Source organism: Chanodichthys erythropterus, chromosome 9 (assembly GCF_024489055.1).
Source record: "Chanodichthys erythropterus isolate Z2021 chromosome 9, ASM2448905v1, whole genome shotgun sequence".
NCBI classification, from domain to species: Eukaryota; Metazoa; Chordata; class Actinopteri; order Cypriniformes; family Xenocyprididae; genus Chanodichthys; species Chanodichthys erythropterus.
The window spans coordinates 808,453-836,056 of NC_090229.1; the positions used below are offsets into that span (position 1 = coordinate 808,453).

At 37.4% G+C, this 27,604-nt stretch overlaps 1 protein-coding gene across 4 annotated transcripts in view; it reads left to right on the forward strand.

Annotated features, from left to right (window-relative positions):
- mtor (mechanistic target of rapamycin kinase) overlaps positions 1-27,604 on the forward strand; it is a 344,442-nt gene that overhangs the window by 143,370 nt on the left and 173,468 nt on the right. For all 4 annotated transcript variants that reach the window (XM_067394176.1, XM_067394175.1, XM_067394174.1 and 1 more), the window contains one exon: positions 4,090-4,229. In XM_067394176.1, the coding sequence (XP_067250277.1) occupies positions 4,090-4,229 (140 nt within the window). The remainder of the gene's footprint in view (positions 1-4,089; positions 4,230-27,604) is intronic.

Below are 27,604 nucleotides of genomic sequence, written 5' to 3' on the forward strand. Positions count from 1 at the left end.
TATTAATAATTTTGAACATATAGCAATGTTTTGTAAATGATTTGTTCATAATTAACAAATAATTTATAAATGACTTATACCTGAATTAATAAAACATTCATAAAATATTAGTATATCACTTATCAAACATTTGTAAATGTATATTCATGTTTTGTAAATGATTTGTTAATCATTAATATTCATAAATGACTTATAACAACATTATTATAAAGTGTTACCGAATTTAGTAGTAGGAAATTACTAGTCATCCAATTTTTTAAATCAGATATGCATTCCGTTAATTTTGTGAATTGATAAGTTTCGTCAGGGCGCAAAGAAATATAGAGCTGAGTATCGTCAGCGTAACGGTGAAAGCTAATGCCATGCTTCCTAATGATATCTCCCAAGGGTAGCATGCACCGAGTGAAATGCAACGTTCCTAGTACCGAGCCTTGCGGTACTCCATACTGAACTTGTGATAGATATGACATCTTTTGACAAACTGATAACGGTCAGATAAGTATGATTTGAACCATGCCAATGCAATTCCGCTAATGCCAACATAATTTTCGAGTCTTTACAAAAGAATGCTGTGGTCGATTGTGTCAAAAGCAGCACTGAGATCTAGTAACACTAGTAGACAGACAATCATCTTCAAGTCATCTTCATTTGTAGAGCGCTTTTTACAATACAGATTGTTTCAAAGCAGCTTCACAGTGATAATAGGAAAATTAATAGACAGAGATTATTTTGGCTTTACAGCAGATCTATGAAAAAGTTATTATCAAGCTAAAGTAAGTTTTTGATTGAATCACTTCCATTGTAAAAATTGTTAATTATTAACTTAGGGGCCACTTGAATGACGCTTTTTAAACTGAAAACAGAAGACTTTAAATGGAAGACTTTCATTTACTTGTTTAGTCTATTAGGTATGCGCATTTGAATGTGTATGTGCACAGACGCTTAGTCTTTTTTACAGTGACATCACCAAATTACTTGTCTGGCCCGCATAATAGTAGGAGTACAACCATTTTTAAATATGCTAAAAAACAAGACATGTTTCTTGAGAACCAGATCAGCACATTAGACTGATCACGCTTTTCTTTATAGGCTTTACACACACAGTTTTCTTTGTAAACTAGAGTGTTAGCTGTGGAAAAACAATAATACTGTTTAGACTCTACAGTTTTTTTACAGTTTTTTTTTTTTTTTTTTTTTTTTTTTTTTTTAAACTATTACACTGGTGGCACTACATTGGTGAGCAGATCCGTTTCTTTCAAAAACAATGTTGTAGTGATTCCAATTTTTTTGATATATTTAGCAGTTTTAATTAGTTTTGACTAACTAGTTCAAGTTAAGTATTTAGAGCTAGTTTTATGTATAATATATTAAAACAAATACACATTTTATACTTATAGTCACTCTGTTTTTGGTAATTTTCTGGCCCTTGTAGCAGAATTCAGGCTTATGAGTGTTGATTTGCTTTATATTTTTCTGTTGTAGCCTTTGAAATGACATACAGATACTTTGTCTTATGCTATATGAGCAATTAGAATTTACACACTCATTCATCAAAACAGCCTGCTTTAAAAAAAACTCAATTTCCTTCATTTATAAAATATGACCTGGTGAAGTGTTATTTCAAACATTGCTAAGCTATCCAAATTGCAAGCGATCCTCACAATGGGCTCGCTTGCAATTTTAAAATAAACAGTTGCTATTCCCTTCCATTAAATGTTGGGACAACAATTGAAGCTGTCCATACTCAGCTGTCTGCATTCCCATGGATGTGATTGTGTGAAGTTTGTGTGAATATCCTGATGGTTCATTACCAAGATGAGCTTAACTATTTTGGTTTACTTACAGTTTTTCACAATTGCTAGGAGACATTTCTTGAAAACCTTCACTCATTTTCTCACAACATTAAACACAAAACCTAATCTTCAAACTACATTTACAAAACCCCTGACAAAAGCATACAATCGGCTCAAAACCATTCCAACTGTGCTCAAAATCAAACAATCCTTTCAGATCATACACAAATCAGTCAATATATAAACTCTACAGATCATTCACTACAGATCAATGTCCAAATGCAAAAGCCCAAAAGTTCAAAGAAAACTCTAAATGAAAAGTTGTACAACTGCAAAATCAAAGTCAATGAGAGATTCATTCTGCCTCAGTATCATGTCTTCATGTTGGATCCAGCCTGAGGACTTTGTCCACACCACAGACAATGTTGTCTCTTGCCATCTATGGACAGGTAAATATATGTTTGTTTGTTTTTTTTTTTTCAGATCTTTCGATCTATTTGATAAAATGAGCTTGTGCAATATACCTATGAACATGCCCTGAGACAACGAAAAAACATACGGAGAGCAGCAGCTTTCTTTTCTGCTCTGTTAGCCTCAAGACCACTCTGAACGCTGTGAGTGCATGTTAGAAATCAGGAATGGTGAGAGATTTTTCATCTTCAAACCAAACTGGAGTCTTCAGCTGATAAAGTTTAAAGGAGACCTATTGATGCCCCTTTTTACAAGATGTAATCTAAGTATCAGGTCTCCCCAGAATGTGTCTGTGAAGTTTCACCTTGAAATACCTCACCTATTTATTTTACCATGTTGTAATTACCCATTTTTGAGTCCTAGCAAAAACATGCTGTTTTCGTGCATGTGTCTTTAAATGCAAATGAGCTGCTGCTCCACCGCTCCTATCCAAAATAGCGCTTGTTTCATTCACAGCTCCTGCATGCATTGGATACACTGCAAAATACCAACAAGACATCTGCTTGATTTTGATTATTATCTATATCGTGATCACTCTCAGGGACATTGCAGTTCTTCTTCATCAAGAAAGTTTATTATCTGAATGCGTTTTAAAGCTAGTTTAAATTTCTAATTTATCGTTTTCTGAGCGCACACATCTGAAGCACACTCACAGAAAGCTGGCTGTCAGACGGCACATCTCTTGAGTATTAAACTAACTTCTCGTTCACGTTTTATTGTGTTTAAACTGTCAAACACACAAGGTTATGTCAAAAACAAACAAAATGACATAAACACAGTCGTTTATGTCTGTGAACGTCAACAACAGGGACAGAAATCGCATGTGTATATTAGATATTGGCACATTCCCTTCAAAAATAAAACTAATTGACTGCGTCTTTAGCGGCTCAGATGTCAGGAGTAAATGAAGACCGTAATGTTCACTCTTACATCCAACAATAAAACACCTCAACTGCTTTTCAGACATACTTGTCGCTACAGCTGCTAGATACAATGGCGTAGATACAATGGCAGATAGTGTACAACTCGCTCTGGGCGGAAACTATGCTAATACGGCAGAGTCCATCAGAGTCCATTTATGGGCAGGGCCTATACAATGTGACATCACATTGTACAGAAAATGAAAATGGTTTGTTCTGAGACTGTTGAGGTTTTATTGGGATAAAAAAAGTAGTGGGTGGATTTTTATCATTATAAGGTGTTTGTGTACACACACTGCCGACACATTTATGTTCAAACACCATGTAAAGGTGAATTTGGCATAATAAGTCCCCTTAAACCCCGTCTGGCTAGCGCGCTTCTCTCAATGTTTATGCATTAGTTCAGTAGGCAGAGAGTAGGCGGTCTTTTGTGGCTGTTCAAACACATTCGACCACATGAGCATATACACTACGAAAGCAATCCGGTCAAATGTGTTTTCTACAGCATCTGGAAGAGGTTGAAGGTGGACAAGCTCAAAACATTTTAGACCCCTTTTACACCTGTAGCATCGTCCATTTGTGATCCGATCGACCAAAGCATCTTAATACCAGGTGTAAACAGGGCCTAACTGCCTGAACTTGTTGAAGGTTTTGCAGAAAGAGTGATTTATTTGACAAAAGTGTTTAGGCCTTTGAGAATTTGGTTCAGAGAATGGCGTTTTGTGTCTTAGCAATTGTGAAAAACTGTAATTTGTGTTCTTGAGCAAGCACTTTCATCCCCTCTAAAAGAAATTTTAGTCCCTGATTTTTCTGACTGCTCCCATTTCGAATGATATTATGTGTGCTCTGAACTCTTTTTATTTATTTCCATCATTCATCCTTTTATGTTTTGTCTTCCACTACAGGAGATTCAGGCCACCTGGTATGAGAAACTTCATGAGTGGGAAGATGCTCTGGTCGCCTACGATAAAAAAATTGACATGAACAAAGATGATCCGGAGCTAATTCTGGGTCGCATGAGATGTCTGGAAGCGCTAGGAGAATGGTATGCACACATAACTTGTCAGTTTCGTTCTTGAAAGGCTCATTCTTGCTTGTCTACAACTTTGGTTCTTTTTTGGAATTTTCATTTTTTGCATTCTTTGCATGTCATTTATACGTTTTATTGCAGGATAAATTTATTGAATACTCGCCTTTTTCAGACAGTTCTATGTAGTCCTATTCTTATTAAAGATAAATGTTTATTTTTTGTGACTAGATAGGTCCATGTTCCTAAGCAGGCAGTTTGTAGTGCTGTTAGATGTTACCCAGATGTTGTTAGTTACTCTTTATTAGTTACTGATTCATTTGTGAACTGATTTTTACATTTGTGGCAAACACGATTTTAGAACCTTGCATCTTTTGTTAATTGTTTTCTTAATAGACAATTATTATTCTTAATAATATCAAGAAAACTATTATATTGATGGGAAAAAATATTTGCTAACCACAAGTTGTGAAATGTCCAAAGGAAAATGGACTGCAAAACGTTATACTATGGAAAGTAATTTCCAATGTGAAATATAATTCCTCTCAATACAGGGTCGTACAATGAGGTGAGAATATGATTGAGTAAGTAAAATCAGAGATTGAATTTGTGTGCTTACTGCGTCTCTGTTTGCCCTCATGGAATCTGACAGTGCTGTCATTTGTTTTTTTGTTTTGTTTTTTTTTTTTCCCTTGACTTTTGAAAGGAAAATCTTACTGATTTCTGTAACAGTCATTTACTGGGAAGGATGAGAATGAGTTTGTGTGGGAGAGTGACTGGCAAGAGGGCTGACTTCCTGGATTTTTTGCAGTCAGTGAAACCAGTAATAGGACAGGAATAGATAGCGATAGTGGAAAGAGGGAATAATGGTATATCAATAGCAATAGTTGTGTAATTAAAAATGATGGTAACACTTTACAATAAGGTTCATTAGTTAACATTAGTTAACTACATTAGTTAATATGAACTAATAATGAACTGCACTTATACAGCATTTATAAATCTTTGTTAATGTTAATTTCAGTATTTACTAATACATTATTAAAATCTTGTTAACATTAGTTAATGCACTGTGAACTAACATAAACAAACCATGAACAACCGTATTTTCATTATGTTAACGAAGATTAGTCAATACTGTAACAAATGTATTGCCCATGTTAGTTCATGTTAGTTAATACATTAACTAATGTTTAACTAATGAACCTTGTTGTAAAGTGTTACCAAAATGATTATTTTGCCCAATACTTTTTTTGTGCTGTATTTTTATGCCTTTAAAAGTATCATTCTTTTGGCTTTGTGTCAGAAGTGTAGCACAGGCACTTGGAGTATGTCAGAAATAGAACGGAGTATCAGTTTACTGTCAGGGATTTGTCACGTTGCATTGCGTTGTGCCACACTGCATCTAGTATAGACTGCGTTATGATTATAATGGGTTCTAAGTGTGCTCCGATCAGGATTTTTGGGGCCGATCACTGATTACGATCACTGGAAACAGTATTTGCAGATACAAAGTATTGATTTAAAGTGTCAGTTTTTCCACTAGTCAAATGTAAACACAGAAAAAGACATTTTGTTGCACTTAACATAAAAATTCAACAAAAATATAACAAAAATGAACAGGAATGCCTTGTCGGAGGGTAATCAACCTGATTTCAACCTCATATCTGAGACTTCTAGCTCAATTTTGCTATATTGTTATAGCCACACGAGTTTATTTGTGTGTTTACTGCATTGTGGCTGAATTATTGATTTTACATCTTCACATAACGACTTTTTTTGGTCTAAAATGACCGAACAACACCAGAGTGTTAAGTTTAAAAAAAATTAAGAGATGATGAGAAAGTATCATGAATTGACAACTATATATATTTATGGATATAAATATATATATATATATATATATATATATATATATATATAATAGAGGATATATTGGCAAGCAACATGTGGAACATATTCCATTCCCTCTCTAAGAGGTGATTAGGAACAGCTTAGAGCTTAACAAATATACAGCAGTGGTGAGTGGTGACTTTTTTAACCGGGTATGCTGGGTGGTGTGTCATGTAAAAAAAAAAAAAAAAAAGTGGCAGATGCACATGCATTTACTCAGTTGCTTACTCATGAGATATGTTGGACCTTTTTTTGAGAATAGCCTACATTTACCTGTTGAGACGTGCCTTTACAAGCAAAGAGCTTTTGTGATGTTTGAGTCGACGGAGGCGCGAAATGCGAAAGGTACATTTGCAAAATATGCAGTATTTTTGTAAGTCCGCTAGGTGCCGCTAGCGTTACAAGGAACATGACCAAACAAAGCTTAATTTGACCAAAGATCCATTTCCTGACCCCAAGACCCTCAGCCTTAACAGGAATGATGACGTGACTTCTTTTAACAAAGAAGTCTGTCTTGAGTACCTCTCAGCCCATCTGAAATAAACTAATCAAAACCTATCACGTGGGGTCTGACCACATTAAATCTATTGATTCTCTCACAAAGCCCTCTTGTATTATCAACAGAACAGGATCACCAGCCTGGCGTTGGGTAGTGCGGAAGCTTTGAAGTTGTTGCCAGCTGGTGAAACGCGTTGTTCTGAGCAGCTCTCTTCTTTGGAGACTTTGTTCAAATAGTTCACGGAGTGTTTCAGAGTTCTGGATGTGACGGCTGTTGGGTGGTCAGCTGCGCGGCTCGTGGATGAAGATAATCAGTGACTGTTAGATGGAAAATCAGCCACGGCCGTTAGATGGGACAAAGCAGCTGTGGTGCTTAGATGTAAAGTTCAGCCATGGTCAAAGTATCGGTTCTTCAACAACTAGCTGTTTGGACAGCATAGTTTTAAAGGAGAAAGTTAGTTCCATCCTCAGATGCGGTCCTCCAATGAGACGTGGCTATGGAGCTTAGACACGCCCCATCTATCGTCCATTGATTACATCACGTGATATCCGTGGAACATTTTCCTGTTTTATTAGCAACTTTATAACGTTTCCTAATATCTTCCTGATACCGAATTTCAATGTTTCATGCACACAGAATTAAAGAGAATAATTGCTTGAAAAACAACAGTCCACTAGAGAGTGCGCATGGACTTTGAAAGGTTCGCGCGCTGCACTGTGCACGAGATGGAGCTGGACACGGAAAATGAAGTAAGGCCTGGCTATAGTCTACCCGCGGCTTAAGACAACTTTTATTTTCTTTCACACACAGCACAGAGAAACATCTTTCTAATAAACCGACCAAACTGCCTGTCAAGTGATAGACAAAACTGACAATGATTTTTATCTTTTTTAAACAAATGAAAGGCAATGTGGATAAACATTCACAGCCACGATGTAGCCTATACAGATCACTCACAAGGATATAGAAGCAAATGAATAAAAACATTTTGGATCAATAAACTTTAAAATATATATATATATATATATATTAATAACTGCAGAAAGGCCACACTGCAGATAGATATACATTCCATATGTCGGCAAATCAAATTACATCGGCTAAATTGTCTGTGCGAGCAAGCTTTAACTCTACAGCGCAACATTGATGCACCAAAAAAAAAAAAAAATATATATATTTTTTTTATCAAACATTAATTTATAGAATTGAATTAGAACAGAATATACCGTTTTAATAAATGAAAATAGCCTATTTAAAAAAATGAAATATGATCAAGTCAAACTGCAAAATACCTGAAGTGCAGGGGAACATATTCAAAACACAAGCCAGAAATAGTTAAATTAGGTAACCCAGAGTGATCAATAAATAAATTAAAATTAAAGAAATTATTAAAATAACGAAAGTATAGCTAGAATTGTCAACTTGTCTTTTTAACTGCAGATCGACAATAAATGCTAAACTGGAGTGGCAGTCTTTTTAGCTAAACATTAACAGAATCCAAAAATCAAATTACAAGCGGCTGAAATAGCTTGAAATCACTTATAGCTACCCTACCTGATTGAGAGAGAAAAATCCAATCTTTCACGCGATCTGCCTGTGTCCGTTTGAGTCTTTTCAAAAAGCGCGCTATAGTCAGCTCGTTGGCCGGCAGAAGCGCACCGCAGTGTTTGTCGTTGTTGAGTTCTAGGACATGAGCTGTTGGCACAACTTGCATCATACGTTTTTTTGATCATCTTTTACCATTTCAAAGTGCATCCAATTGTACACTTTATCCCAGACATTGTTGAAGATTTAATCCCTGCCATAAAGATGCTCATCTGTCGGTCACGGATCATGGAAGTGAAACTTAAATCGGTCATAGGTTGGATTTATTCACGCACATTAAAAATATTTATTAAAAGCTTCTTTCTTTTCACATTTTTATTTATAGCATTAACATAATAGGCTTTATATTAACCTATTGGGAAAGAACCGGTATGTCTATGTAAAATCTGATATTGAGCGCACCCATATCTCGTCTCATAACACCTCTGCGACGATTCGACTGTGAGATTGGTAGTCGAATCAGGCTCCTCCTATCGAAGATTCGAATCGTCGACTATTCGGGGTCACCCCTAGTTAAGGCTGAGGGTCTTGGGGTCAGGAAATGGATCTTTGGTCAAATGAAGCTTTGTTTGGTCATGTTCTTTGATGAAGTCATTGGTAAGTTCTGTCAAGCGATGCCCTACAGCACGCCACTGATATACAGTAGCATTCATGTGAAATAAATAATAAAAATAAAAAACAGAACAGTCTTTATCATCACAAAGTAATCAAATGTAAAACAACATCTTTACAACAGCATCTTTACTCCTAAAGAGCAATGAGTGATTTTCTCTGTCTTTTGTTGTTTGATTAATACAGATAGGAATATTAGGCTGCTGTCACTTTAAGACCGAATGCACAGATCCAATATACTACACATACAGATGGTACTCAACCAGAATGCGTTTTTTGTGTTGGCTTTGCATGCGAGTTTTAACAGCACTGAAAACAGGTTAGTGGATAATGCTACAACACATGGCGCAACTGTCCTTTAAGAGATCTGAGTTCGAGACCTGGATTGAGATAGCCTTTTCAAGCCAACATATTTCATTTGAAATGTACATTTATTGTTCTGAAAATGATCTTTATTAATTTTCTGCCATTTTATTAGCTGTGTTTATTTTTAATTGATACTTAATGATAACAGCATTGTGAAATATTTGCTCTTAACTGGTGTTAGCTGACAGTCTTTGTCTTTACTGTTCTTTATGCTTAAGAAACAGCAGATTGGTCAAGGGTTTGGTTTTGTGAATCACTCATGAAATTGAGATGACTGACAATGATAACCAAAGGATAAATGATAAAGCAATGGAAGAAAAACAACAATCACTCAAAAAAATTATACGTTGGATTTACTTAACTTTTTTTATGTTGTAACAGAAGGAGTCCACTGGAGGCGAGCGTAGTGAGAACCCAAGTGCAGTTTAATGATAATAATCCAAAATACAAACGTGAACAGGAACATGAAAACAGACGTGACTTGACATGGCTTGACTTGAGGAGACTTGACAAAATGACTCACTGACAGCAGGTTACATTTACATTTAGTGTTGTCACGATACCAAAATTTTGACTTCGATACGATACCCAACTTCAGTATCACGATACCGATACTTAAACGATACTATGGCAAAAAAGTAAGAAAAGTAAATAAATAACATATGACAGAACTTCTTTCTTCACCAGTGTGCAGCTGAAAATTCTGGATTTGAGCTTCATTGCCATGAAGTTAGAGTTAGATTTAATATAATTTTTCAAGTTTATTATTTTCATGCTCAATAAAATTGTAAATTATGTGCTATTATTCTTTTTTTCCTTTTTTTTTTTTTTTTTTTTTTTTTTTTTTTATATACATGTAAGCAGGGCTTGACATTAACTTCTTTCGCTCACCAGCCACTGTGGCTAGTGGTTTTCCAAAGTAACTAGCCACTCAGCATTTTTATTGGCCACAATTTTGATGTTGGTAAATTACATTTTATATGATTAAATTAGTCATTTTGCTTGATTTAGAAGATTTAAAACCCTTTCAAACTTTTAAATGCAGACTGACCACCCAAATCAAGATTACATTGTATATCAGCTGGTATGTAGGCCTACAGGTGGGAAAGAGGTGGACAATATGAGCATGAGCTGGTATGAGAACAAGTTATTTGTGTTAGGCTATATAAAAGAACAAAGAAGCAAATTACAAAAACAACAGTAAATTAAAAAATAATCTTTTTTTCAGATACACTAGGTTTATTTAACATATAGCCTTCATTTATTTAACATCTTTTGTTGTTTGATTAACATTAATGATAGACAGGCCTATTTAATTGGGCTGCTGAATGCATTGACGTACTGTAACTGACGCATATTCAGTTATTACCCACCTGTTTACATCCACTTAAGCCATAACCGACTGTATTCACGCGAGATACTCCACACGATGGACATTTAGACATCTGTGTGCACGTGTATTTGACTATTCAGGCGCGCGCGACAGAGAGAGAGAGCGCACACGAGAGAGCGCTTCTGTTGTGTGTCATTCAGCGCAATTCCACCTATCCCTCCTTCACTAACTGCATGTAAATAACGAATTGTGTAATTGGAATTAGAGCAATAATATAATGTAATTAGAGCAATGTTATTAAAGCATAAATTGGTTTAATATAACTGTATATTCCCTTCACATATTTATGTTTTTTTAAATTTTATTTTAGCAACCAGATATCACTTATTAGACTCAATAATACACCTCTTTGCGGATGTCTGCTTGCATGAGTAATATAAATGACACTCGTTTAATTTTTGAGAGCATAAACATAGCGCTGGTATAACATTCACTAACCTGTCGCTCTTTAAATTCTTTGTACAAATCGGCAAGATGCTTTGCCAAGTTGGATGCTCCCTTCGCTTGCGTTATTTTGTAACATATTTTGCAGACGGGCTTTGTGGTGTCCGTGGGCTTGCCCTGATTGTCGGCAATGTAAGCAAAATAATGCCATATTTTGCTTTGTGCATCTGCTTTCTCAACAATTTGTGGACTGTCTGCAAAAGCACCTGTATTTGCAACCACACCTCTCGTTTCGTCACCATTAAAGCCGTTGCGCAGTTGAGAGGAATAAACACGCACTCAATGTGCCTTTGAAGCAGCGCGCTGCACGCACACTTCCCCATGCTGTCGCACATTAGGAAATATAGCTGCCACTCAAAGTACCCGTACTAATAAAACGAAGAACCGTACCGTTTTTAAAAGCAGGGTATCGCGATACCTTTCTAGTACCGGTATATCGTGCAACACTATTTACAATACATGACAAAGTAACATGGGGAAGACAATGATAAAAGACAAATGAATAAGAGACATGAAATGCAAAACATGAACACAAAACCAAAACACCTGTGACATATCCCCCCCTCTAAGGGCGGCTCCTGATGCCCAACATGAAACAAAAAAAAATACAGTCCAGGAGGGTGGGCTTGGGGGAGGGATGGTAGGCCAGGTCGGTGCAGGGGTATCGGAGGACCTGGGCATGGCAGAGGTAGGCCTGAGCCATGGGGCATGAGAAGACCTGGGTGTAGCAGAGGCGGGCCTGGGACGTGGAGCATGGGAGGACCTGGGCCGTGGAGCGTGGGAGGACCTGGGCCGTGGAGCGTGGGAGGACCTGGGCCGTGGAGCGTGGGAGGACCTGGGCCGTGGAGCGTGGGAGGACCTGGGCCGTGGAGCGTGGAAGGACCTGGGCCGTTGAGCGTGGGAGGACGTGGGCCGTGGGAGGACCTGGGCCCTGGGCCGTGGGAGGACCTGGGCCCTGGAGCGTGGGAGGACCTGGGCCATGGAGCATGGGAGGACCTGGGCCATGGAGCGTGGGAGGACCTGGACCATGCAGCGTAGGAATACCTGGGCCATGGAGCATGAGAGGACCTGAGCCTTGGAGCGTGGGGTCCAGGTGCACTGGAGGACCTGGGCCATGGTTTAGAGGTGTACCAAGCTCCGCAGCCGCAGGAAATACTTGGGGAAAAGTAGGGCAGGTTTTATGAGAGGGGGCTCTGGTGTAGCGGGTGTGGCGGCCATGGCGTGGCAAGGCTCTGGCATGGGATGGCGAGGCTCTGGCATGGCAGCCGTGGCATGACGAGGCTCTGGCGTGGCAGCCGTGGCATGACGAGGCTCTGGCGTGGCAGCCGTGGCATGACAAGACTCAGACGTGGCATGGCGAGGCTCTGGCGTGGCTCTGGCGTGGCATGGCGAGGCTCTGGGTTGGCTTTACAAGACTCTGGCGTGGCCTGACGAGGCTCTGGAGTGGCCTGACGAGGCTCTGGTGTGGCATGACGAGACTCTGGCGTGGCATGAAGAGACTCTGGCATGGCGGCCATCTTGGGGCGAGACACTGGCGCGGCGGCCTTGAGGGTGAAATGGCCAGCGGGCTTGAGTGCGAGGCGGCCGGCGGGCTAGAGTGCGAAACGGCCGGCGGGCCCGAGTGCGAAGCGGCCAGCGGCCTTGAGTGCGAAGTGGCTGGCGGGCTTGAGTGTGAAGCGGCCGGCTCAAGATGAGACACTGGCGTGGCAGGCATGGTGGGAGCAGGCACTGGCAAGGCATAAATAATCCCAGACATGAACTTGGGGGCATGGAGACAGTCAGGTGTAGATGGTACTGTGGGATTGTGGGGCTCTTCATCCACCAATACCACAGTAAATGGTGATCCACTTAATAACAGGGCGTGGTCGACGTATTGTTCTAGGGAAAAAGTATTTTTTCCCCTAGGCAAACGTGAACGCAAAGGTTCATTAAGTCCATTATGAAATATATCCTTAAGTACCACGTCGTTAACATTGAAACAATGGCACGCATAACAAAAATCCTCGACATAGTCCTCAATGGAAAAATTACCTTGACATAAGTTCAGGAGGTAAACTGCTGGGTCCATAGTGGGTCGTGTATTCTGTAACAGAAGGAGTCCACTGGAGGCGAGCGTAGTGAGAACCCAAGTGCAGTTTAATGATAATAATCCAAAATACAAACGTGAACAGGAACATGAAAACAGACGTGACTTGACATGGCTTGACTTGAGAAGACTTGACAAAATGACTCACTGACAGCAGGTTACATTTACAATACACGACAAAGGAACATGGGGAAGACAATAGGCTTGTTCGACTTTATGCAGCGCTGCACAGACCGATCGACGGCGGACTTGAAGCAGTGCATGCCGGTAAGAAATTTTGTCTGACTTGAGACAGCGCAGACGCCATGTGACTGTGACGTATGGCTTCAAAGTACTGCAAGAGCGATTCAAGATCAGCCACCTAAGTCAGCCAGCGCAGTTTCTCAAGAGGAGCTGCATGAGCGCTGATGACTACACAGCTGTTTCATGATTGCTCACAAATCTGTATTTTTATAAGAGTTAAAGCTCTTTTCATGTAGTTGCATTGTTATATTGTGTCATGTTTATCAAAATAAAACTGATAAAAAACTTAGACCCCACTACATTAGTTTTTATATAGTATATGCTTATATTGAACTTTATTCTTGTACAAACAGATGCTTTAAGCAGTACATAAAGTATTGAATGAAAATGTCTCTGAAACATTGGTGTATTAGTCAAATATTTATTTAACTGTGATTAAAAAGTATGCAAATGCAGCACTACGGGAAGCAGAAAGTGTCCGACTTCACGTCTCCGTTTTCAGCTCCTCCCCGCCTGCACGCGGCTACTCTCGCTGATTGTTTACATCCAGCCGCAGTCGATGTCGAACACACCTAATGGCTATAAATACAAGAACTTAGAGAACACATGACCAAGACAACCAATGGGGAAGTGACACAAGGAACATAAGAACCAATGAAAGAACAGGACTGAAAACCACATGACCATAAACACCCAATGAGAACATGACACATGGACTAAGGGAGAACATGAGGAGCAAGGGAAGCATGACACAACAAGCAACATAAATCAAACTACAAAATAAAAGACATGAAACCAAAACTTTACTCTGTAAAGAGTTTTAATGTTAGGCGTTTGCCAGAAGACAGTTTTGTTACATCCATGGCATGCCCAAAGTAGTTGTTTTTTAATAATAAAACAATTTTAATTCTTGGGTAACACTTCATAATAACGTTCAGTCATTTATGAATTATTAGTTAATGATTAACAAATCATTTACAAAACATGAATATACATTTATAAATGATTGATAAGTGATCTACTAATAATTTATGAATGTTTTATAAATTCAGTTATAAGTCATTTATAAATTGTTAATTATGAACAAATCATTTACAAAATATGGCTATACGTTCATAAATGATTAGTGATGTTAACATTTTATGAATTTTTTTATTAGTTCAGTTACGAGACACTTATAAGTTATTAGTTAATGATGAACAAATCATTTACAAACATTACAATATACATTCATAAATGATTAATATGTGTTATGCTAACAATTTACAAATGTGCTGTAGGTTATCTCAATTAAATAAATCAAACAGATCATTAGAAGATGGTTTATAAGCTATTAGTTAAGACATTATTTATCACTTATAATAACTGAAGTATTTATGACAAAATTGTTTTAGTATCATTATCTCAATTAACAATTGTTAATCATGAACAAATGTTGAACAAACCATTAGTAAATGATCAGTATATGATTTATTGATGAAGTTGTAAGCTGGTCTGTGTTCAAAAGCACAAACATGCTGGTATGCTAAAGCACTATTTTTAAGAAGAGTAATTTATTTGTTTTGAAGTGGATAAACATTTATAAATACCTTACAGTCAGGTGATTCTAGTCAATAATAATAAATCCTTTCACTCATCAGCACAGACTTGTGTTCTGTGTGGAGTGTGTGGGGTCTAGTGATGAAGTCATCCTCTGATCTGGATTTACCTTCCACTGAAGCTCACATCAGGTGCACAGAGTTAAACACTCCATGTGTGTCAGAGAAGACAGCTGTCTATACCCTCACCAGTCAGCCCTTACACTGCTGTACACACTACAAAGTGTTCAACACCTGTTATAGATGATGTGTAAACGCATGAATAAATCATTTACAAAGCTTTCTGCATCCCCTATTCTAAAGTGTAAACTATTCTTCACTTGTAAATGTGTTATATATAATTTGTAGACATTTCTTTCCTGTTACAAATTATTTGTATATGTATACAAATCACTTATAACACTTTCTGCATACCCTATTCTAAAGTGTAAACTATTCATCACTTATAAATGTGTTACACATCATTTGCAGATGTTCCTGTTACATTATCATCTCACTCCATCACTTTACCCAAGCCTAAAATTTACATTATTTAAAAAAATAAAAAAATAAAAAAAATCAACACACTGCCACCGTTTAACCAGCACTTAATCATTTCATTTTTTTTTTTTTTTTTGGTTTTTCATGGAACAGCTCCTCACCATAACATGAAAACACACCATAAACTGATAATAAACGTAGTCCATTATTTTGTGCATTATTTTAAAGTCTTCAGAAGTCGAACAATGCCATCGTGTGAGGAAAAGATTCTTATAACATAATATAACCATTATACATTAATAATCGTATCAATCCGCCGTTTCATAACTTTCAAATTAAAATTGGCGCGTCTAACAATACGACACGGGTTTGCGGCAGTAACGTCAAACCTCGCTCCTTATTGGCTGTCACATGTGATTTGCGACTACCATAGTGTGTTTGCGACATGCCGAATTTGAGTTGCTGTGTTGAGTTAGATCAGTGCGCCGCTTAAAAGGATGGAAATGCAGATCAGAGGAATGTTTGCAGCGATTAAACACTTTAATTTCATTCTGTTACTCACACAAAATTATGATTCGCTGTCATTTCACTGGTAATGTAGCACACGCAGCATTTTGTCTGTTCTGTATACTGCTTTTGTAATGTTTTAAATAAATTATTGTGACTAACGTACATTTATCTGCCTATTACACTACGTATATTGTCAAAATGGTTATGCTTAAGGTTATAGGGTGGAGTAGGGAGCTTAAAATTATACTTTTTATACAACAGTATATCAACTAAGATAACAGTCACTGTAAATATATCTATATTGCGTTTTTATTTTTGGGAAGTGGCTAAAAAGTGGTCATGTTTAGGTATAAGGGGTGAGTTAGGGGCTCAAAGATATCTATATAATAGTAAAATATATTTGCATAGAATATCATAATTTTTATATAAAAATATATAATTTAAATATCGGGATTCGTATAGATTTTTATATCCTGTAACTGAAAGATATACTTTGCATATGGCAAATAAATGGTAAATTTACAAATTGCAGTTTGTAAATAAGTTATAAAGAAGGTCTGCAAATGATATGCAACACATTTATAAGTGATGAATAGTTTACACTTTAGAATACGGTATGCAGAAAGTGTTACAAATTACTTGTATACGTATACAAATAATTTGTAACAGGAAAGAAATGTCTACGAATGATGTGTAACACATTTATAAGTGATGAATAGTTTACACTTTAAAATAGGGTATGCAGAAAGTGTTATAAATGACTTGTATACATATACAAATAATTTGTAATGGTAAGAAAGGTCTACAAATGATGTGTAACACATTTATAAGTGATGAATAGTTTACACTTTAAAATAGGGTATGCAGAAAGTGTTATAAATGACTTGTATACATATACAAATAATTTGTAATTTGTAATCGTTTTAAGTCAATTTAACATGAATCAATCACATTTAAACCAGAAACCTGATACAATGGTGTTAAATCAAAATAAATTGTTTAAATCAAGTGAACAGCACCAAAAATCTTTTTTTTGAGTGATGTTCACAAAGTAATTTTGATTTTGTTCTGAATTATGGGCCAAAGCGCGTTCATATTATTAACTTCTTTACTGAGGCTTTGGAGTTACAAGTCTTTACTTTTTTGTGCGTCACTCAGAAAAAAAATCTCTGAAAATACCCTCAGGGCTTAAGGGGTTAAACAAAAATCATCAATTTCTTAATTCATTTACAAAGACATTGTTTAATAAACACATATGACCAACAGTTTCTTAATTCATGGACACTTTTTTCATGCATGTTATGCGCAGAGCTCTGTGTTGTATGGAAATAAATGTTTCAATGTGCATGCCTTACCTGTTGAAATATATCAGTGAATTATTAAATTAGTAAATTATTAAATTACAAGCACTGTAGTAGTAGTCAATAGCTGGAACATTAAGCACTTATATGATAAATAATTAGCCCAGATTAAATTTTATATTATTAGTAGTAGTAGTAGTATTACCAGTAATTTATTTCATTATTTTTATCATCATTTAAAAGTAAAAAGTCACAGCAGCCTTACGTAATGTTGCAAACTGTCCCACCTGGTGGTGATTTCGTGACAAGTTTCACTTGTCATTGGGTTGCATTTAACGCTGTGGCCTCGCGGCGGCGTTACACGTGGTGGTAATTGGCATTTTGGTTGACTACCTACTGTAGGGCTTATTTCCCAACTGTTTATGTTAATTTAAAGACAACCTATGGTGTTAAAGTGAATACTCATGAAGCTGGCCATTTTGACACATTTCTGTATGTTTTTATCCGTTTAGGTGTGAACTTGAAGCTCAAAGTTCTCTTTGCTTGTCCGTGTTCCACTCTGTCTCGGAGCACGCTCTCAGAAAGTAGACTGTATTTTACTGCAATCACTGATTTATCTGATTTGGATGTTAAGTTTGGGTATTTAAGGAAGAACGAAAGCGCACCACTGGGAGGAAAGAAATGCACTAAAATATCCCATCCCTAGTGGTGGTTCACCCCAAATTAAAATTGTCATAAAAAACTCATAACACTTTCGTTCATCTTCAAAACACAAATGAAGATATTTTTTCATTGAAACCTAAGAGATTTCATTCTACCAAAACTTTGACATTCAAAGAGTTCATAAAGACATTGTAATCCAGTTGAATCAAGCATTTAATCCAAGTCTTCGGAAGAGACAAATCACTTTATATGATGAACAGATTTAATTAATGCTTTTATTCATATATAAACATTGATCAAGGCACATAAATAGAGCACATTAAATATGGTGGATCAAACATGCTTTCTTGACGTGTGAGGACCAGTGCGGTTTAAAAAGTGCAGGGACAGAAATCTCTCAGGTTTCGTTAAAAGTATCTTTATTTGTGTTTCAAAGATGAATGAAATTCTAATAGGCTTGGAATGACCTGAGTCAAGTCAAGTCACCTTTATTTATATAGCACTTTTTACAATGTAGATTGTGTCAAAGCAGCTTTACATTGATAACTGGTACATTACTTTGGCTGTACAGCAGCTCTTAAAGAATAGTGTCAATGCAGGCAGATCAAAGCACTGTTGAATATCAAATGTCAAGTCTCCCCAACTAGCAAGCCAAAGGCGACAGCGGCAAGGAACCCAAACTCCAACAGGTGACATCAGGTGGCAAACAAGTGGCAAATAGGTGTTAAAATGAAGAAGAAAAAAAACCTTCGGAGAAACCAGGCTTAGTCGGGGGGCCAGTTCTCCTCTGGCGAGCAGTGCTTTGTTACGACTCAGGTTGCTATCATAAGTCCGATAGGATCGCAACATTCAAAGTATTTATTTCAGTTCCATCCAGTTGAGGATCGTATTCATCACGCCGGTATGGTCGGTTGTTGAGGAGCTGCGCCACTGGTTGTCGTGTTGATGAGGCCTTCACACTGGATAATCTAGTTGACTCAATCTCTGCTGATACTTCAGTGCTGCGTTGTGGTCGTGTCAAGGCGCAGGTCCTTGGTCTCACCTGGATACGGCCCAGATCCGGTTGACTATGGTAAACCTCGGGATAAACAGAAAGACTAATATTAGCGTAGATGCAATTCTTCTTCTGATGTAACGAGTACATCTGGTGTTATAGGAAGTGTTCCTAGTTCCGGCTGACCTAATTTATGCAGCCTAATAATCCTTTAACAGATTTGAAAATATAAATTGATAATGTGTTATGTGTATGCCAGGTTAAAGAGATGCGTTTTTAGTCTAGATTTAAACTGACAGAGTGTGTCTGCTTCCGGAACAGTGCTAGGAAGATTATTCCAGATTTTAGGTGCCAAATAGGAGAAGGATCTACCACCTGTGGTTGATTTTGATATTCTAGGTATTATCAGCTGGCCTGAATTCTGAGATCACAATAGACGTGAAGGACTATAATGCTTTAACACTCTCGGGTCGGCGGTCACGCCGGCGTGATCACCGCATTTTTTTTCTAACCAGTGTGAAAGAGACTCAAAATACTCAATGTTGCACATACAATTAAGAGTTATACACCATTTTAATCTGTGGAATATTTTCTTTTATTTGTGTACACTCAGAGTAAAAACAAAATGTTGTGCTTTTTGTAAAATAAAGAAAACAAACATGATGCGTGATCTCTCGTCTCCCTCTGAACGAAGTCCAATCTGATAGTTCTCAGAAAATGAACTGTAACTTAGTGAATACTAATCACAAAAAAATTAGACTTGTGTCTAAAAAAACGTTGAAATGTCAGGTGTTAAATCGTGTAAGTCAAATCGAAAACAAACCTTCTGTGTTTATGTAATCTGTATGAAAATAGAGCCATGTCAGAAATCTGTGATTCAGCTCATTATCCGCTAATGCGGCCACGCCCACGGAGCCAGCGCTATTCAGACGCAAATTCAGTCAATACATGCATTCATCATCTCAATCGTGTATTTATTGTCTTGAAAAGTGTTTTGAATAGCCATAGTTAGCGATCTCTGGCCTCTGTTAGTTCAGTTATTTCCTGTATTGCCTATTCTTCTTCAGTGCTCAGGCATTTGTGGACAAAAGGGGCAGAGCACCCTCCGGCTTCAAGTATGAATTGTAAACAGTATCCAGCACTCATAGTAATGACATTAATCCTGAGTATTACTCCTCTGTATAGAAAATTGACAAACATGAGAATCCATCAATATTTCTCCAAATGTGCATGCTTTTAAGCTAAAAGCCTATATGAAATGCCATAGAGGTAACATAATTGTTCAGACACTTTGCATCACAGAAATACATTATATTTTAAAGAATATAATAGAATACCATTATTTTAAATTGTAATAATATTTCACAGTGTTTCTGTTTTTTCTGTATGTTTGATATACACCATGAGCTTGAGACATGATCAATGTCTCACAGGTTTTTTCACAGCCTACCTGACTGAAAGGCCTCATTATTTATGCAGCTCATTAGAGCTCTTTATGCATTTCTTTTGTCTTCTCAGGTGAGAATCACCCATTATACATGAGGATTCACGCCTCCACGCATACTGTGTTTCTTGACCAAAGATGTTTTAGCAAAAAATTTAAATCTCTCTATTGTTTTATATGAACAAGCAGGCAGCATAATTTTTACCTCATTTTGAAGCAAAAACTCTAGTCTACAACCTCAAATACCCAGAAGTCTTGTGAACAAAGATTTAATATATATTTTTTGGCCTTATTTCAGTGACTTAAGTTTTTAGTTTTTTCAATAACCACGCATAAACGTTATTCCTTCAAAAACACAAACATGTACATACATGTTCCTCACATATTATTGTAGCCTAGTTTGTGCTGAATACAGTGTAATGACACTTTTTCCATTAATATGTTTATGAACAACTGAAAAAAGCACAAATGTCAGGGAATGTCAAAACTTCTCCAGGGCCCCAAAAATCCTCAGACCCCTGAGGGTTAAGAGCTCGCTCAGGTACTTGGGAGCTAAACCATTTAGTGCTTTGTAAGTAATTAGCAAGATTTTAAAATCTACACGATGTTTAACAGGAAGCCAATGCAGTGTTGACAGAACTGGGCTAATATGGTCATACTTCCTAGTTCTAGTAAGAACTCTAGCTGCTGCATTTTGTACGAGCTGTAGTTTATTTATCAGGCGAGCAGAACAACCACCCAATAAAGCGTTACAGCAATCTAGCCTTGAGGTCATGAACGCATGAACTAACTGTTCTGCATTTTTCATTTAGAGCATATGTCGTAGTTTAGATATATTTTTAAATTGGAAGAATGTGGTTTTCCAGATACTAGTAACATGGCCTTCAAATGAAAGATTGGTATCAAAGAGCACACCCAGGTTCCTAGCTGACGACGAAGACTTAACAGAGCAGCCATCAAGTGTTAGACAGTATTCTAGGTTATTACGTGAAGAAGTTTTTGGTCCAAAAATTAGAATCTCTGTTTTTTCTGAATTTAGTAGTAGGAAATTACTGGTCATCCAATTTTTTATATCAGCTATGCATTCCGTTCATTTTGTGAATTGGTAAGTTTTGTCAGGGCGCGAAGAAATATAGAGCTGAGTATTATCAGCGTAACAGTGAAAACTTATGCCATGCTTCCTAATGATATCTCCCAAGGTTAGCATGTACAGAGTGAAAAGCAACGGTCCTGGTACTGAGCCTTGCTGTACTCCATATTGAACTTGTGATCGATATGACATTTCTTCGTTTACTACTACAAACTGATAACGGTCAGATAAGTATGATTTGAACCATGACAGTGCAATTCCACTAATGCCAACATAATTTTCGAGTCTATTTAAAAGAATATTGTGATCAATAGTGTCAAATGCAGCACTAAGATCCATTAACACTAATAGAGAGATACAACCACGATCTGATGATAAGAGCAATTCATTAGTAACTCTAATGAAAGCAGTCTCAGTACTACGGTACCGTCTAAATCCTGACTGGAAATCCTCACAGATACTATTTCTTTCTATAAAGGAACATAGTTGTGATGATACTGCCTTTTCAAGTATTTTTGACAGAAAAGTGAGATTTGAGATTGGCCTGTAATTGACTAATTCTCTAGGATCAGGTTGTGGTTTTTTAATAAGAGATTTAATAATAGCCAGCTTAAAAGTTTTTGGTACGTATCCTAGTGATAAAGATGAATTGACGATATTAAGAATAGGATCTATGACCTCTGGAAGCATCTCTTTCAATAGCTTAGTCGGTATAGGGTCTAACATACATGTTGTTGATTTTGATGATTTAACAAGTTTAGACAATTCTTCCACTCCTAAAGCAGTAAATGAATTGAATTTTTCCTCAGGGACACTACAATGCACTGTCTGACGCGATACTGTAGTAGACGGTTGCATGGTTACAATTTTTTCTCTAATATTATCAATCTTGCAAGTAAAGAAGTTAATAAAGTCATTACTGCTGTGCTCTTTAAGCTTCATTTCTTGTTAATTTAGCCACTGTATCAAACAAATACCTGTTTATTTTCTTCTAAAAGTTTTGTAAAATAGGCAGATCTAGCAGATTTTAAGGCCTTTCTGTACTCAATCATTCTCTCTCTCCACGAAATACTTCAAGTTTTGTTTTCTTCCAGCTAGGGCTGGACGATTAATCGAAAAGTAACCGAAACCGAAATTCAGAACCTCTAACCGACATAATTTTCCCATGTCGGTTATTTCAGTTCTTTAATCCTGTTAATACTTTCCCCTTAAAAACATTACCGCGTGTGTAGCCACGACTCCGCCCCGTCCAGTCAGAGGCATAAAAGCAAAACACGGAGGTAAATGCCAGTTCAACACATAGTGATGGCGCGTGAGCGGTGAGCCTTGCGTCTTCACTAAACTTTGTCAGTTGTATTTGTTTTAAGGTTTGTACATTCAAGCGATTAGAAGATCGGATGTATTATACCGAGCTACCGTGCTCGCGCAGCTGCTTGTGGCACGAACACTCATTCAAACAGTAGCTGCACAAAACATGAAGATTGCGCGCACAGAGAGGAAGGCAGAAACTAGTCAGCGCTGTCCAGTGATTTATCACTAAAGGAGCTTAGAAACTCAAAACTTCTTATAGCATATATGTCTACTTTTGGAGTAACCATTTACAACCCACAGCTTCACAATGAACGGAGAGACTGTATGACTAATTCACACGCAATCACTTGTACTGGTACTGTGCTAATTTATCTTTAACTGATTTACAACGAGCAGAAATCTGTAAGAAATGTTATGAAGCATAGATTAAAATTACTGCTTAAAGTGAGCTGTTATGTTAGATCACTCTTTAAATAGGAAAAAAATATCCCACCTTTTAATAGTCAATCATATTTTCAGTACAAACCTTGTCAGTGAACTATGAGGGCAAAAAACAAAACAAAAACAGAAACAAAATAATCGTTCATTAATCGTAATCGAGGTAAAATGTTCAATTAATCAAGGTTTTGATTTTAGGCCATAATCGTCCAGCCCTACTTCCAGCTGCGCTCCATTTTTCTGGCTGCTACCTTTAGGGCCCGAGTGTGCTCATTGTACCATGGTGTTGGATTAATTATTTATAAAGCGATCTTTAGGAGTAGAAGTGATGGTTCTACCATATTTATGGCAGGGAGGCAGTTTAGCTGCCTTGACTAAATGTAGTATACACGAGACTAGATAATGATCTGAAATGTCATCACTCTGCTACAGAATTTCAACAGCATCAATATCGATTCCATGTGACAATATTAGATCTAAAGTATGATTATGACAATGAGTGGGACCTGACACGTGTTGTCTAACATCAGTAGAGTTTATAATGTCTGCAAATGCCAATCCCAATGAGTCTTTTTTTATTATCTACATGAATATTAAAATCACCAACAACAAGGACTTTATCTGCAGCTAGTACTAACTCCGATAGAAAATCAACAAATTCTTTGATAAAGTCTTTATGGTGTCCTGGTGGCCTGTATACAGTAGCCAGCACAAATGTCAACTTACATAATGTTATGCAAACTTTTGACTAATACTGTAAATATTACTATAAATTACAGCAACACCTCCCCCTTTGCCTTTCTGACGAGGATTGTGTCGATAATCATAACCTTGAGAGCTAGACTCATTTAAAGTAATGTAATCGTCCGGTTTTAGCCAAGTTTCTGTCAAACACACCACATCTAGATTATTGTCTGTGATAATATAATTTACAATAAGTGATTTTGAAGAAAGGGATCTAATATTTAACAACCCAAGTTTTATCATTTTATCATTATTATCTCTATTTTGTATTTGTTGAACATAAATTTAATTTTTACCATTAAATGGGTTTGGAAGTTTTTTTGTTTTTACTAATTCGGGGTTCAGACACAGTCTCTATGTGATAATATCTAGGTGTAAGAGTTTCTATGTGTTGGGAATTATCTGACTTCTGTAACATGAGGCAGCTATCAGACGGTCGGTTTAGCCAGTCTGTCTGCTTCCTGACTTGGGTCCCAGTTTGTCATTTTTCAGTTCTAAGACTATGTGCCATATTACTAGAGAGAAGAGCAGCACCATCCCGAGAGGGACGAATACCATCTCTTTTTAAAAGGTCAGGTCTGCCCCAAAAACTTTTCCAATTGTCTATGAAACCTATATTATTTTGCGGACACCACTTAGCAGAGGTGGGACAAAGTCATTGTTATGCAAGTCACAAGTAAGTCTCAAGTCTTTGCCCTCGAGTCCCGAGTCAAGTCAAGTCAAAGATGAGGCAAGTCCCGAGTCGAGTCAAAAGTCAAAGCCAACAAGTCTCAAGTCGAGTCCAAAGTCCTACCATTTTAGTTTTGAGTCATTTCAAGTCCTCTTACCACAGAAATAAAATTTATACAAATCATGTATGTCTGTTAGATTTGTATTTATTTAAACCTCTTTTTATACAATGACATTAATCAAATACAGTAAAAAAACAGAAAATGTTAATTTTCACAAAAAATAGGGGTGCTAGGGGGGCCATGGCAAGTTGGCATGAAAAGTACAGCAAAACAAAATAATTGAATGAATTAAATAACTAAAGTAAACCAAATTAAACCAAAAATAAGCTAAACAATATTCCCATTAGTTAATATTATTATTCAAACGAAGTAAAAACGATTGAGCCTATTTTGCCGACGTTTTGCATTGCGTGGGGACGAGGCCAACTTCACGCAGTGATTGACAGGGCGGGACGGTTACATGATCGGCTCAGAATGCATTTTCAAATTGCACATTGAATTTTGCTTCATTCATTGCGGGACACTTAATGGAAATGCAATCGCAAGTGTCTTACCTGTGACTGTGAGTGTAAATGCAATTAAGAAAAAAATAACATACAATTTTGCTACAGTTTTTGCTTGAACATGTTAATAATTTCTGTAATACATTTTAATTTTAATTTTGCAACTTATAAAGCGTTAAAATTATTATTCATTTTACATATTAAAACTAGTGTATGAAATGGCAAATGTAAATTATATAATTGAATTTTATTTCATTTTGCACCACACATTGCACAAATGTATGGGAAAATTCAAATTTAAATACAGAAATGCATTGCCATTTTGCATATTAGGCTACATTTCAAATTGAATATTACACATAAGCTTCCATACAGTTCAGCTTAGTTGTGATTAACCAAAATTACATGCAACTCTGAAATTGAATAATTGAAAGAGTAAAACTGGAATGCCTGTTTTTGTCAAATTGCAACTCTTTTTTTTGTTGACTACCTCATAATTTTTATAGCTGTGACGAGCAGGGCGGGCGAGAGCCGTGAGGGAACGGCGCGAGGCCGGTGACCCGAGTGATAATGAGCATCACCTGCGAGGCCTGGACTTTATTTTATTTTTTATTATGTTTGTGTGGCCGGCAGACGTCCGCGAGGGTCTGCCGGCATTACTTTCGTTTTGTATTTGTTTATTTTGGTATTAAACTTTTGTTGAACGTTCGCCGGTTCCCGCCTCCTTCTTCCCACATTTATGAACTACGTTACAATAGCCAAACGAAACTATCTTTGGTATCATTTTGCCAACTGGCGCGTTGTTGCTTGTTGCGTTTCAGTGGTTGTCTTGCAATGTGCCTGCTTAGATGCTGTCGAATCAAACCAATGTGGGACTACAGTGATTGGATGTCGTGCAGGCAGCGCGCGTGCTCTCTGCATGCATACAGGTGGTGCACATTTTTTTTCACAGATGCAGATACACTGAGAGCGGCATGGCCGTGTGAACATTTTTTTTCCAGGTTTTCATGGGAAGTAGCAAGTCTTCTCGAGTCAAAAGGCACAAGTCCAAGTGAAGTCACGAGTCATTGATGTTAAAGTCCAAGTCGAGTTGCAAGTCTTTGTACATTTTGTCGAGTCGAGTCTGAAGTCATCAAATTCATGACTCGAGTTCACACCTCTGCCACTTAGACAGCCAGCCATTGAGTGATGATAATCTGCTAACTATCTCATCACTCCGACGAACAGAAAGGGGACCAGAGCAAATTACTTCTCCTGACATTGTACTTGCGAGTTCACACACCTCTTTAATGTTAATTTTAGTGATCTCCGACTGGCAAAGTCGAACATCATTAGTGCCGACGTGAATAATAATTTTAGAGTATTTACGATTAGCATTAGCCAGCACTTTCAAATTTGCTTTGATGTCAGGTGCTCTGGCTCCCGGCAAACATGTGACTATGGTGGTTGGTGTCTCTATTTTCACGTTCCGTGTTATAGAATCGCCAATAACTAGGGCACTTTCAACAGGATTCCCAGTGGGTGTGTCACTAAGTGGGGAGAACCTGTTTGATGTACTTATTGGAAGAGTGGTGTTTACCCAAGTGCCCTGCTGCGCGGGCTCTGCAGCCGGAACCGAACAATGTACAGAGTTCACTAAGCTAGTCGCATCCAAAACAGTATCTGAAGCCCTTGCATTCTTACTATCCTCGATTAAAGTTTGGATGCGTGTCTTTAATTCTGAGATTCTTTCTGTCAGCCTAACTATTTCCCTACATTTATGACATGTAAATCCCTTGTCGCTGACAGAGAAAGCTATACTATGCATGTGACAGGCAGAGCAAGTAACAATAGAAGGAGAGGATGACATGACTCGACTCACCGTGTTTGTAGACTGATCCAACTTACAACAGCTGTTTGATGAACGCGTAGAAAAACATTTAGATCTGTTTTTAGGCTTTTTAAAATTACATTTTCTTTTACATGAACACCATGAGTTTTCCAGTGTTGCTTGGCTACCTATTTCCTTTCAGCTTTGCAGGAATCAACCCCAGACCATAACACATTTTTGAACCATATTTGTTTTCATCTATCTAAAAGACTTTCTTTAAGTCTTCAACTGACCAGTCTCTGTGTTTTCTGGTTCATCCTGTCATTTTTTCACTGTTTCACAAATCTGGCTTAGACCAGCTCAGAATATTGATTGACCCATACTTAATAAAATGACTTTTTCTATGGTTTTTGCAGAAAACATTCTGAAACATTCTGTAAACAAAAGAAGTTGTAGTAACACACCTACCACATTTTCACCATCAGGGCAATAATTACGAAATTCCAGTCAACTGAAAGTGTTATGAATCAGCCTGAAGGAGGATGTGTGTCTATCTTGTCCCAGTGCACTGTCAGGAGGATGGTTTGAGTGTCCAAAAAATCTCCAATAATTACAGCAGGAGAAACACAAGTTAG